The sequence below is a fragment of the Gekko japonicus genome, unplaced genomic scaffold (assembly GCF_001447785.1).
Source record: "Gekko japonicus isolate JY-2015 unplaced genomic scaffold, Gekko_japonicus_V1.1 scaffold998, whole genome shotgun sequence".
In the NCBI taxonomy this organism is placed as follows: domain Eukaryota; kingdom Metazoa; phylum Chordata; class Lepidosauria; order Squamata; family Gekkonidae; genus Gekko; species Gekko japonicus.
In genome coordinates, this window is record NW_015164216.1 from 387,805 (window position 1) to 401,978 (window position 14,174).

Below are 14,174 nucleotides of genomic sequence, written 5' to 3' on the forward strand. Positions count from 1 at the left end.
CCTCCTCCCACCCCTGGCTGTGATGTGCTGTGTTATCCCTGTATTTGGGAACCTGCTCATCTGATGAGCTGAGATAATACATAGAATAGGCAATAGGAGTCTTTCTGCTTCTTCATATGAACTTTACTCGACTGCTATAGTCAGCTTCAGGGGCCCCATCATCTAAGGCAAGACAGGTGACAACCTGAGATTGCTGTTTTGACTGTTGTATACATCTTAAAGCTGATCTTAGTGTTTTTGACTGCCACCTTCGGGGCCCTAAGTCTGGTGTGAATGGGGGAGTATTGGACTACTCTTTAAATGATAGGACCTGGAATTCTAAAGAAAGGATTCTGTTTCTTTTTTTTAAAACTGCCATGGCAGTGTATGTATTCTGTTTGATTTTGCCAAGAGAGATTCATTTTGTAATATTGAAGCACAATTTAGGTACCATTGCATGATCCAAATGAATTATAAATATTTGATCTGATCAGCTTGTTTCTGGGGAAGAGCAAGAACAATAAAATGACTATATTGATACAGAGTCCACAGTTTTTTCTTTGTGATCTTCTTTATAGAAAAGCTGAACAAATGTTTGGAGAGATGGAGGTCTGGAATGCAATATCTGAACGTGATCGTCTTGAAATCTATGAAGATGTCCTGTTTTTTCTGTCAAAAAAAGAGAAAGTAATTCTGTTTTTTTTACAGTGTTAAATTCCTTCTATCTGCTTTTATTCTTCCTAAAGATATTTAATCTGTATTACTTTATAATCTAGGTGTTTCCTCATTATAGTTGCAAAAAGGTGCCTAATTTTTTTGAAATTGTGAATACAGCTATCGGTCCTTTGTTTTGACTGTGAAAGCTCATGGTTAGTTTTTGACAACAATCTGTTTCATCTTTAATACAGCATTTCTTAAATGTATGCTTCATACATTTCAGACATGTTTTCACCAACTGCTTTAAATTAACTAGCTAAATTTAGTATGAATCTTAATTCTTATGTGTATCTGAATCTCCTTGGATAGGAGAATTTGGCCAGTTACACTTTGATAACAGCATACAAATTGTAAAATAGTTAAGATAAATCTAGAACAAACAAACAAGAAACCCTTGACAAGGTGGTATAAAAGTTAAACCTTTCTAGGAGAAGACTTTGGATGCAGACTGAATTCTGCAGCACTCTGGCAATGCAACATTTTTTGCATGTCACCTTTCTCATGAAAGAAGCATTGTCATAGTGGTGAATTTCACTTAGTCGGAAGATATACAGATTGTTGAACTTGTTTCAAACTCTTAACAGTAAGATAATACTTGCTACCAGATATTTCAGAGAAATGAATGCCATTAAACTTTATCTGACATTTTAAGGAGCAAGCCAAGCAGTTAAGGAAGAGGAACTGGGAAGCATTAAAAAACATCCTGGACAACATGGCTAATGTTACTTACTGTACCACGTGGTCGGAGGCCCAACAGTATCTGATGGACAATCCCACGTTTGCAGAGGATGAGGAACTTCAGAGTAAGGATAAAATATTCAAGATACATTCCTGTAAAATTTTGGAAATTGAGGCTTATTGCTGATTAGGGGACAGCAGCAACTAAAATACTGAGGCTAACTTTGTAGTCTGTTGACTGTGGAGTTACTATTGCAGCTGTTAACCACGGGCATTATGTTTTTATCATGAAACTACTGCCTCCTTAAAATGTGCTGGATAGTCAGACTGGAAAAATGCCTCCATTCTGTCACTGCAATTTCTAAGAGTGGCCAAGAGCACCTTCTTAACTTAAGCCATCAGTGAGCCAATCTATATATCAAGCTAGGAAGATAGTTTCAGTGGCTCTCACACCATTTTACAGCTCTCTCAACTCAGATTTGTAAAGAGATACATATGATTATTATTCAGAATCAATTATTGTTCAGAATCTCTGTGTCCTCATGCTTGCTGTCTGGGTGTAAAATCTGTACTGGACTCTTCTGTTCTAATATTTGCTCAAAAAAGTATGCAGGAAAAACCACAAATTTTGGGAAGAACTGAAATACAGGGATGGGCATGAGTCTCCTCACGACCCTAAATTCGTCACAAAAATTGCCCAGATCATGGTTCATGAACCAAAGTTCGTGCCCATTCCTATGAATGACCCTGCCACTACCCTCCATGTAGTTATCGGGAGGTTTGTGTAGTTCATAGTCAGAAGGGAGGGGGGAACGAGAGGGATTGCTGAAATGGTTTGCATGGATTTCAGCCTAACAGCGGGGCTGGTGCACCCATCGGCTGTAAGGCTGAAATAGATGCAAGCCATTTCAGTGATCCCTCTTACTCTCCCCGCTTCCAAGTGGTGGGGGGAGCAAAACAGAAGAGTTTAATGGCTTGCAGCTATTTAAACCTAATAGCTGGGAGGGTCCTGGGAGGCTGATAACCATTTCACTGTTCTCAGGCGATCCCCCCCCCCTTCTCTCAGCTGCAGCTCCTTTGTGGGCTCTGTTGGGCAGTCCGGTTTGAACGAGCAGAGCCCCCACCAAAGCTGCAGGGAGACTTCTGAGGTCTTCCCTCCTTTCTGCTGGCAGCGGCTTCCTGAGGCCAGCAGAATGAAAGGAGGAGGGGAAATCTTCCTCCTCTCTGTTGGGGGCGACTCCCCAAGGCCAGCAGAAAGGAGGAGGGAGATCTGAAATCTTCCCTCCCTTCTTTCTCCTGGGGGCGGCTCCCTAGGGCCAGCAGAATGGAAGTGGGGGAGATCTGAGATCTTACCTCCCTCCTTTTTGCTGGCAGCAGCTCTCCGAGGCCAGCAGAATGGAAGGGAAGGATCTGCAAGAAAGGATCAGCTGAGGCGGTGTGTTCACCCAGTCACAAACCTCACAAAACAAACTGGTTCGGTAAATGTGAAGGTTCATGAAGGTTTGTGCAGCCCCACGAACCAAAACGAACCTCTGTTTTCCTGGTTTATGCCCATCCCTATTGAAATATATCAAATACGTTCCTATAGGACCAAAAAGGATGAGTCAGCTGTTTTCTTAATGTGTTCAGCAATGTATATTCCTTTTCCTCATGATAATTTGAAATATATATAGTCTCCTGAATGAATGTTTCTCTTAACAGTATTCTTCTGAAGAAGCACTTCAATCGCAAAATATGTCAGGATTTTCCAAAGGATACTTGTGTCCATATTTTGGGTTCCTTTCTTTTTCTCTTTTGAAGCAGTAGTTTTCTTTAAAGTAGACTGGACTGGATGCAAACTTTGTCTATGAAACTTCCATGAAACCTAGTTTTCCCCCCAAGCTTTCAAAACCTTGTTAGAACAGTATTTTAATTAGATTTTAATTAGATTTTTTTTAAAAAAAAAAACTGCTTTTTCTAGATATGGATAAAGAGGATGCATTGATTTGCTTCGAGGAGCACATAAGAGCTTTGGAAAAAGAGGAAGAGGAAGAAAAACAAAAGGGCTTACTCAGGGAAAGGCGGCGGCAACGTAAAAACAGAGAATCTTTCCAGGTTGGTGACAAAACTTTAACATCAGAAATAATTGAAAAGCTTTCAGCGATATAAGGAATTAGCTAGGTTGTAAAACATCGTGGTATCCTTCAGTGTGCAAATAATGAGTGCAGATAGTAATTTCAATCGTAAAAGATTCTATGAAGCCACCTTAGTAGTATTTATATGCTCGTGCAAAACATAGCTATGTTTACTTGAATATGATTTATTTTCCACTGATCCTCTTCTGGAACATATTCACTGGGCAAAGAATGAAGGAGAACGTTTTTATTCCTAATTTTTGTATACCTATAAACTGTACCCAAGAAGCCTGCTTTGTGACAAAAATTGTGACCTGTTATTTAATTATCAGTTGGTTTCCTAAAATAGAAGCGGAGCACTTTACTGTTCTAGATTCAAGGCTCTTAGTATACCAAATCACATATACAGAATACCTGTTTGTTTTTTTTCAATGGTGTTCTGTTTTGTCTTGTGGAAATAGATGCTGTAGTGAGTAAGCTATCAGAATAGCAGCTGCTTCTCCTTTGAAGGTGGCTACTGTGAAGCTGTAGAGAGGATAGATCCAGTACACTCCCATTTCAATTGTAGTTTGTTGAATACAAGATCATTAAATTTTCCATTTTCAACTCTTCTCTCCACCCCACCCAGATATTTTTGGATGAGCTTCATGAACACGGCCAGTTGCATTCAATGTCATCATGGATGGAGTTGTATCCCACTATAAGTTCTGATATCAGGTTTACGAATATGCTTGGTCAGCCTGGTAAATACATTTTTTGCTTTCTAATCTGTTGAAAGTAACACACAGTGGGTGTATATTTTGGGTAAATGGTGGTTGGGAGCTGCTAGCGTAGTGTTATGTGCTTTTCTTTGGTTAGACTAATACAAGTTTTTTAATTAGGTTCAACAGCACTTGACCTCTTCAAGTTTTATGTTGAAGATTTGAAAGCACGCTACCATGATGAGAAGAAGATAATAAAAGACATCTTAAAGGTGAGGAAATAGTCCTTATTTAAATGCAGGGGGGAGTATTTTTCATGTGAAAAGGACTGAATGCATTGTGGGCCAGCAACTGGGATTTCATGCTGTGGTGTTGCAAAAACTGAATTAGTACTACCAAGAGATTCCTGTGTCTCTTAGTTTCATGGACATTGCTGTTTTGCAGGATAAAGGATTTGTAGTTGAAGTGAATACCACTTTTGAAGACTTTGTCACAGTCATCAGTTCAACTAAAAGAGCTACCACATTAGATGCTGGAAATATCAAGCTGGCTTTCAATAGTGTAAGTTTAAAATTTTCTTCAGTTAATATAAGATCACTGGGCTGAAACCTAAAAACCCTTGTTGAAGACGCTAAGTGAATACTAATATGTGTTCTGCAAACATGTCCACAAGAGGTCGTGCAGCGCTCTAGCAGCAGTTCCCATGCTTGTGCAAGAAGTTATTCAAAATATTTGAGTTCATCTTTACTTTTTCTCATGCAACAGTCTAGCTTTAAAACATTTCATGAGGGAAAGGTTCCACAGGGGGAAGGCCACCTTCAAAACTGACCCATTTATAGCAAGCTTGCAGTGTGCTTATTCTAACCAAGTGTGGACATTTTGCAAGTTTGCATCATTCATAGTATTACTTCGTGAGACTCAAGAGTAGAAATTGGTAATGGAAAATATTTTGAATCTATTAGGAAAATCCAGACCAGAAATAATCCTATAGTGTAACTTTTGGGACTTTGGGTTTACAGAATAGTGAGCGAGTTTTCAAATTCCTCAGAACTCTTCTGGTTACATGATCCAAAAAAGGATAAAACTTACTGAACGTTTTGCCTGGCGGGGAAATTTGGGGAACTTGAGATCTTGACCATTATGCTGTGTGACCTTTAGGATAAACAGTAAGCACATGATGATCAGAATGGTCTTTTGCAAAAATGAAATTTTGGGTGTGTTCTTTGTTTGTGCATTATGTCTTTAATTGAATGGTCATGAATGATCATTTGGATTTCTGTTAATGTAGTTGTTGGAAAAGGCAGAAGCTCGTGAGCGTGAGAGAGAGAAAGAAGAAGCTCGCAAAATGAAACGGAAAGAGTCTGCTTTTAAGAGCATGCTAAAACAAGCCACTCCCCCCATAGAAATGGATGCAGTGTGGGAAGATGTAAGTGTATTATGCAGCATTTCTAGGAAAACTTTTTTTTGTTCAAGAAGCTATGTTCATCCTTTCCAAAATGAAGTGCCAATTTTTTAATTACTAATTTTTCTGATCAGAAAGTTGGGGGGGGATTATTTCTCAAATACACAAACTGTCTAAATGTGTAGGAGAATAATAGCATAAATGTGCCTCAGTCCAAACAGAATCCCACCTTCTTTGTTCAGGATAATTCTATGCCACCTCTTCACAGTCCTCCTTGAGGTGGCTTGCAGTTAAAACCACATCACAATATTTAAAACAAGTCATTAAAAACAAATAATTGGCATAAACAGCATAAAAACCAAAACAGGAGAAGACAATTAAAAAGCTGGTAAGATAAACTCCCTAATTAAACACTTGGGTAAAAAGATGTGTTTTGTATGGACATGGTAATTTCTTTTGTTTTTTATTAATATATATATATATTTAAAAGATGTGTTTTGGCCTGTTGCCTGAACGAAAGTAAAGAAGGCTCCATGGGAGCCTCAAGAGGGGGAGCATTCCAGAGGTGAGGTGCCACCACAGAAAATGTCCTGTCCCTACTCACGACCTGCCTCACCTCTGAATGTGGATACTTAGAGGGAATGGCTTGAGAGGCAGATCTTAAATGGCAGACTGGATAGTATGGGAGGAGGTGGTCCTTCAGGTACCTTGATCTCAAGCTCTTTAGGTTAAGAACCAACAGTTTGAATTGTGCCAAAAAACAGATGGCTACTAGTGAAGCTCTTTCAGCACAGGAGTGATGATCCCTATAACCAATCACTGCTAATAGCCTGGCTGCTGCATTTTGGACCAGATGAAGTTTCCACACTGTTTTCAAAGGCAGCCTCACGTAGAATGTATTACACTACGCCAGGGGTGTCATGCTAATGGCCCAGGGGCCCATGAGCAACTGGTGCAGGGGAGGGAAGGCAGGAGGCTCCTGGGTGGGGAGCGGGCATAGGTGGTGAGATGTGTGTGGTTGAAGCTGTCAAGAAATAGAAAGGAAATGGCTAGGGGGCAGGGCTAAGATTCTGAGGTAAAATAATGTGGGGAGAATGGAGGTGGAGAAAGAGAAGGTGTGGTATTTTTTTCCCCTCCCGCTTCCTCCGACCACAGCTTAACAAAGACTGGAGAACCCACTACATAGGGGCAGAGCCAAGCGGCTGGCGCTGCTACCGATGCGCCAAATGGTGACTGTGAGGGTGTTGGCAAGAGCGGGCACAAGGAGCAGCAGTTTGCCAACGAAGGGACGGGGCTGGCAGGGGAGAAAGGAGGAGAAGGAAGGGCTGATGCGTGGCTTGGGAAGCAACTGGGCTGCCTTGTGCGTGCTGTTCTGAGGGGGGAAAAGACGTCCCGAGTGGAAGAGTGAAGGGGAAAGGGGGCGCTGCCATCACCACAGTGTGCCTTAACAGCTGCAGAGCCAGGAGGCAGAGTGAGTGTCAGGGAGGGTGGGGCACAGCCACCTCCCTTCTCCCTCGACACCTGTTCTCAGCCCATGAAGAAGGAAAAGGGGTCTTGGGAGGATAAAAAACACCCCTTGGAGGTTTTAGAAGCAGCCTCTCTGTCAGGCCTTCCCCTCAGCCCCGCCACTTGTGTGGGAACTGCCAGGAGGAGGAGAGCTGGGGGTGGGGGGGATCTGCGAGAGCTAGGTTCAGACCCTCCCCTCTTCCTGAGCCAGGACCCTGTTGTCTAGGTCCCTTGGGGCCAGTCGATCAGCCTAGACCACCTCACAGCGTTGTTGTTGGGGATGGGCAGTGGAGGGTATGCCTCCTCAAGGTCCTCAGAGGTAGGACAGGGGAAGAGAGGAAACAAAGAGTGAGAGACAGATCATAGCTGTGCTCAGCCGCTGAGGCTAGGAGGATGGGGAGCAGTGCTGAAAAACTACCTTAAATACTTGCAAGGATGATAACTCATCTCCTAAAAGTGCTGCATATAGAAAAAGTGACTGATTTGTGTGGAAATTTAAAATAACTCCCCTTTTATTTATTTATTTTTTATATTTCTACCCCGCCCTCTCCCCGCAAGCGTGGCTCAGGGCGGCTTACAAGGGAGTACTAGTGCTCACACATAAAAACACAGTAAAACAGAATAAAACAGTAAAACCATTTAAATCAACAAAGAATAAAGTGCTCAATAAGGACAGGATGGTCTCCATAGTTTGCAGGGGAATATCAGGCTGCTATTAAAGGTGGCATTGCCTATAGTTGGTGCATAGTCCAACTATAGTTGGTACATAGTCCAATGGTACCAGTGCCATGTAGTATTTTGGCAGATCTTCCGTGGCCATCCTTCCGTCCCGTTATTAACCATATGATGGTGGTAGTGGTGGCCCCTACGTAAAAGCCTGGTGGAAGAGCTCCATCTTGCAGGACTGCATGAGGTCCTGCAGGGCCCTGATCTCCTCTGGGAGCTCATTCCACCAGGTAGGGGCTGCCACTGAAAAGGACTGGTATCCTTTGGGGAAAACCTAGTCTTGCATATTATTAAATGCATTTATTGGGGCTTCTGTGGGTTTCTCAGTAAATCATTTGCTTTCACTCCTAGAAATCAATTGCTGTTTGAAATTTGAGTAAAAATAATATGGTTAATTGGATTTGCCTTTGTCATTTATAAAGTTTATATCTCCGGTACCTGGCATTACATTTTAAGATAACGTAACAGAACCCATGTTGGATCAGGCCAACGGCCCATCCAATCCAACACTCTGTCACACAGTGGCCAAAATCCAGGTACCATCCAGGTCCACCAGTAGGGCCAGTCTCCAGAAGTCACCTCCCCTGCCATCGCGCCCCCCCCCCCCAAAGCACCAAGAATACCGGGCATCACTGCCCCAGAAATAGTGTTATTTTATGGCACACACAGGAGAAGAAGAAAAGTAGGATTTATACCACCTCGCCCTTTGCTTGGAGTCTCAGAGCAGCTTACAATCTCCTTCCCTTCCTCTCTCCACAACAGACACCCTGTGAAGTGGGTGGGGCTGAGAGATTTGAGGGAACAGCTCTAAGAGAACTGTGACTGCCCCAAGGTCACCCAGCTGATTGCATGTGGAAAAGTGGGGAATCAAACCCGGCTCTCCAGATTTGAGTCTGCTACTGTTAACCACTACACCAAACTGGCTTGCCCAACAAAGTAACATTCATGTCTGATCTGGCCTTTGTAACAAATGAGTTCAACACCTCTGCTTACACCTTTGATGTGATCAGAGCATGGACCGTATTGTGCTTTTTGAGGAACGGCGGTAGCTGGCAAACCAGCCAGAGCTGATAAGAAGGCACTGCAAGCCACAAAGGAGACCAGAGCCTCCAATTGTAGGCCAGGATCCAGTGGCACCCCCAACCTGTCCCTTTAGGGGGAGTGCAGGACAGGCTGACCACAGTCCCCGAGCAGCTCCTCTCATTGACCAGCAGCACCTCAAGCTTCAGTTTACTGACCCTCATCTATCCCATTACCTTCTCTAGGCATCTGTTCAGACCCACCTGACTCCGTTCTTAAGGAGAAACAGAGCTGGGTGCTTTCTGCACCATTCATTATCCAGATCTCTGAATGATTCATAGAATCAAACACTTTGTAAAGAGAACAATAAAATAACTGAAGGTCTAGCAAGAAAAGTTGAATATGCAAATTGATTCAGTGAAACAACCATGGGGTGATGGTTTCCGATCAGAATTCTTTGAGGCTATTTCAGGAATTATCTGTCACTTACAGTGCACTAGGAAATGTACATATGAAAAGGCAGGAGTAAACAATTAGTTCATCAATATTAAGAGTAAGGATGTGAACCATTTCTTCCTGAAATGCAGATGCATACATAGATCAGATTTTTTGGTAATTTTACCACAGATTAAATCTGATCTATCACTTAATGCTGTAAAAAAAATCTCTGTGTTGTGGGAATAGCATAAGAAATGAAAATTCTTGTCCTGTATTTATATTATATATAAGATTGCAGAGGTTTTAAAAAATTCTGAAGTACATTTTTAATGGAAAAATATTTTATATGTTAGAAACCTATACCTAGTTCTCTTCTTATATGTAGATTCGAGAAAGATTTGTGAAAGAATCGGCGTTTGAAGACATCACTCTAGAATCAGAAAGAAAAAGAATATTTAAAGATTTCATTTATTTACTGGAGGTAACTGGCTATTCTAATAAGTCTTATTGTAACAGGACATCTTCTGCTGGCTTTCCCCTTACTAACAGCATGGGAATTCATTGTGCGGAAGCACTGGGTGCAGATATTGAGCCCCAGGAGAGGGCAGGAGTAGGAGTCATGCACCAGGGTATGCAGGAACACTGCTGTCTAGGCTTGTTTGTACATGCCCTCCTCTCTTCCTCCCCACACTCAGTTCAGAGGGAAGAAGTGCAAGGCAAAAGTTGTCCAGAATTGGAGAATTAGGCTGAAAGACAGCAAGTGATTTTATTCATGAAATACTGGATAAAATGTGTCACTTTGGCCCATATAACTGGGATGGCTGTCAATGTTACTGAGTGCTGAAGAATATCTGTACTGGGATATTAGTTTAACTGAGAGTGTGAACTGTAATTAATTTTTAATGGGCGACTTCACCTATTTGATTGTGTTTTTATTAAACTTTCTAACCACTGAAAGAATATTAACCTCAGTCAGAAAGGATTCATGTGAAGATTTCAGGTAAACACATTGTTGAAACCATTGTAATTCATACTCTCAAATGTCTTTCCTCATGAGGGGTGTCAAGCAGTTGAGAAATATTAGCAAATGAGACTTTGCAGAGACAAAGGCATGAAATGCAATTTACAAATACAAGAATATGTTACGCAGGATGCCTTCAGAACAGGAGGCTTTAGAAATGTACTATAGATGTAGGTAGCAGAGGCGTCAGGTCTTGTTCTGCACCAGGATACACTAAAGGAATAATTAACGTTTCCCTTTCTTATTGCTACAGCATGAATGCCAGCACCATCATTCAAAGAACAAGAAGCATTCTAAAAAATCTAAGAAGCATCACAGAAAGAGGTCTCGCTCTCGTTCGGTAGGGCCCCTAATAAAGCACCATATCAAAGCAATGTGTTACCCAGGTTGCCTTTAAATGTGATGTTAAACATTAAATACTCTGATTAAAGGGTTCAGAATCTGAGGATGACGACAGCCATTCAAAAAAGAAGAGGCAACGCTCAGAGTCACGGTCAGTTTCTGAACACTCTTCCAGTGCCGAATCTGGTAAGTTTTAAATCCCACTGAAAGAAGATTAACAGTGGTGCATTTTCTCAGTCTTAATCTATATTTAATTTTTAATGCATTAATAGAAAGAAGCTACAAGAAGTCAAAGAAACACAAAAAGAAGGGCAAAAAGAGGAGGCATAAATCAGTAAGTATTCTTTGGTTTTGGGTTTTCTGTATGAGGTAAGTTTGGCCATGTCCTTGTTTAGTTTCTTACACACAGCTCAGCTGTATCCAGAATCCTGGCAACTGGCAGCTGCTGGGTGGGCCACCGGAAACTGACCATTTCCAGACTCCTTCCTCTACCTTCTGTTCAGCCTTGCTTGATTATTCTGTTTTACTTTGTATAGGATTCCCCAGAATCAGATGTTGATCGAGAAAAAGACAAAAAAGAGAGAGAGAATGAAAAAGAAAGGAGTAGGCAAAGATCTGAATCTAAGCATAAATCACCTCCCAAAAAGCGTCCTGGTAAAGATTCTGTAAGTTTGCTTGGTTTATTTGTTCAGCCGCGGGGGGTTGTTGTCTTTTTGCATTTACAGCTTTGCAAGTCCTATGGGTGGCTCGTGCAGATGTTACTTATATCACTACTTAAAACAAAAAAGATTCTGTGCAGAGAAATGTGGTTTATAATCTCTGATTCCTGTAGCCAACTGAATAAGCCTTGTTTAGAGCAGCATGATTTAAGAGCTACTTTCAGTATTAAAGAGACAGCATTGCCCTGAAGCATAGCTTGGAAAAGCATCCACTATTTTCAGTAAGTTGTACATAGCAAGTTGTAGGTTATATACCATGCTTCTAAAAATAACCACTATGGTAGTAGTGGTGCACTCTTGCCGTTCAGATGCAAAGCTGTTTCAGGATTGAGACAGGAAGATTTGCAATTTGAGTTAGTTCCTCCTCCCCAAATAAATGTCACGTGCAGAGGCAATGTATCTCCAGAGGCCAGTGGCTGGAGGGCAACGTCAAAGGGAGCATTTGGGCGTATTGGTCCACCAGCAGTGGTTCCGGTTAGAGTGTCACACTAGGATCTGGGACCCAGGTTCAGATCCCCACTCTGCCATGGAGGCTTGCTGGGTGGGCTTGGGCCAATCACTTCCCCACAGCCTAAATCACCACACAGCTGTTGTGAGAATAAAATGGAGGGGGGGAGGGAGGAGTATAAGCTCCTTTGGGTCCCCAGGTTGTATGAATGAAGTGAAAAATGTATTTTTAGAATGTTAGTTTGTTTCCTCTTAAAGCCAGCCCGCAGCCTGGATAATTACTCCTTCTCGGGACAAGAGGAAGGTTAGGGGCAGGCTGCAACTTTTAATACTTCACTGACATTGAATTTTTTTTCCCATACGGTTGTCTTCCTGCATTTAGAGCTGGTGGCAGCAGAGAATTGAGAAGATTGTGCCATCATAGTCAGGCCTTGAAGGCAAGCCAGGTTACTGACTCAGTCAAGTTGAAGCCATTTAGATGTATTTTTAATGTTGTTAGAGGCCTTCTTACAAAGAATTTTGTAGTTGACTCCATATACCCAAGGGTCTTTCTCAAACAAAAGGCCCCTGTGTCACGTAGCAAACCTGTGGTAATCTTAAAAGATGTTTCAGTGCGGTTTATAATGATGTCTGGGATGGGAATGATGGTTCAGACACTAAAAGAAAGTGGCAGTGTTTCTGTCATTTAAAGCAAAGAAATGAGGAAGTCCAGTGGTGTACTTAAAGGCAGGTCTTTGGAGACAGTCAGTGCCATTGACTGGGTTATAAGGTTGCTAACACTTGAATGGCAAGTTGAATTTTGCAAGTTTGTTTTGTTTAGAAGTTGAAATTCCTCAGGTTTCAGACTGCTTGAGATACGAATTTGTTGTAGTTAGTAATGAATAGTAGAAGACACCTATTATGACTGATTGCGACGTGTAAGTAAACTTGTCAATTTTTCATTATCCTTTTGCAGGGTAATTGGGATACCTCTGGTAGTGAATTAAGTGAAGGTGAACTAGAAAAACAAAGGAGGACCCTCTTGGAGCAACTGGATGAAGATCAATAAGAAATATTTATACCAAATATGTTTACAATGTGATTTAATAAAAAATATAGATGACTAATTTCAGGAAATGGGTTCCAATGTTCTGAGTTCCATTGATATAACAGTGGCTTTTCAGCTCTGCTGCGTGACTAAATATCTTCAGATACTATTGTTGTGTGCCTGGCAGCAAATTGGCAAATAACAATGAACATTCAGAATTCCAAGCTGAGTTCTGTTTCTGATTAAGCTAGGCAGCCTGTATATATATCCCATGCACCTTGACATTCTTCAGAGAGCACATAAAGACGCGCAGAATAGGACAAATGGAAGATCATTTTGTTTTTCTAGCTCTTTCTGTGTAGTGACTTGGGAAAGCGCTAGAGTTTTTAAGGCCTCTCATGTTCAGAACACTTACTGGAAAGAGACAAGCTTATTTCCCTTGCCAAGTAGGTCAGGAAAGGGGTGATGGAAGAGGTGCTCAAGTCATTCTCTTTGGAACGATGGTCTAATTTTCTTGTGGTTCAACTTTCATTGGGATTTTTATCTAGGTTTCTTTTTTTGCAAATGGAAGGAAAGGCAGAAGAGAGCTGAATATTTTTCTTGATTTATGGTGGTCCATAACCCTTTGCTGAGGTTTTGTACACCCCATTGCTGGCCAAACGGATGTTTTTGATTATTTGTATTGAATTTTTGTCTTTAGGTTGAAATAATTCGAAGTTTCAGCCTGAAGCGAAATTTTTAGTGTCAAGTTTTAAAACTGTGAACGATAGATGATTGATGGAAATCCTGAAAGGCCTTTGCTTATAAAAAGGCACTAAAATGTGCTGATGTAATAATATAGCTAGCTACCGTTTTTAAGTACAACAAATGTAAAAAAAAATTGGCAGAGGGTATTATTTCAGCATTAATCTGATGATAAACAGAAAATTGCAAAATCAGACTGTAAATTTATTGCAATATGTTGCCTTAAGGACTTCCTCAGAATGTACCACCAGATTTTGAGAAGCAATTGCAATACTCTTGTCTAGAAAATCAATGTTGACGTAATACTTTTCTTTTGAGAGAAATGTTGACCTGATGTTAAAAACTTGGTCTCTTTCTGTCTGTTCTTTTCCCTTTGTACTATAAATAGCCTCTGACCAGCCTTGATTTGATAAGTTCTATCTGCCCTATACAATGAGGAGTATTGACTACTGTGGTACAGATTCTAAAACCTTTCTGATTTGAATATTTTTGTACATTTTTATCACTTATTAAACCTTGTCTTCTAGCGTGCACTAGTATTTTTTCCTGTGTTTTTAAAATGCAGATACATCCTGATCTCACGTACTCTTTGT

The 14,174-nt window shown here is 41.2% G+C and overlaps 1 protein-coding gene across 3 annotated transcripts in view; it reads left to right on the forward strand.

Moving 5' to 3' along the window:
- The window catches only part of PRPF40A (pre-mRNA processing factor 40 homolog A), a 38,867-nt gene extending 24,693 nt beyond the window's left edge, over positions 1-14,174 (forward strand). For 2 of the 3 annotated variants that reach the window (XM_015408488.1, XM_015408487.1), the window contains exons 13-25: positions 558-666; positions 1,349-1,499; positions 3,335-3,468; positions 4,117-4,231; positions 4,370-4,461; positions 4,634-4,750; positions 5,478-5,615; positions 9,667-9,762; positions 10,556-10,642; positions 10,734-10,830; positions 10,917-10,978; positions 11,181-11,309; positions 12,766-14,174. In XM_015408488.1, the coding sequence (XP_015263974.1) occupies positions 558-666; positions 1,349-1,499; positions 3,335-3,468; positions 4,117-4,231; positions 4,370-4,461; positions 4,634-4,750; positions 5,478-5,615; positions 9,667-9,762; positions 10,556-10,642; positions 10,734-10,830; positions 10,917-10,978; positions 11,181-11,309; positions 12,766-12,858 (1,420 nt within the window). In that variant the 3' untranslated portion in view covers positions 12,859-14,174. Of the gene's footprint in view, positions 1-557; positions 667-1,348; positions 1,500-3,334; positions 3,469-4,116; positions 4,232-4,369; positions 4,462-4,633; positions 4,751-5,477; positions 5,616-9,666; positions 9,763-10,555; positions 10,643-10,733; positions 10,831-10,916; positions 10,979-11,180; positions 11,310-12,192; positions 12,260-12,765 lie in introns of those variants that run through there. The other variant, XM_015408486.1, reaches the window with a different exon arrangement.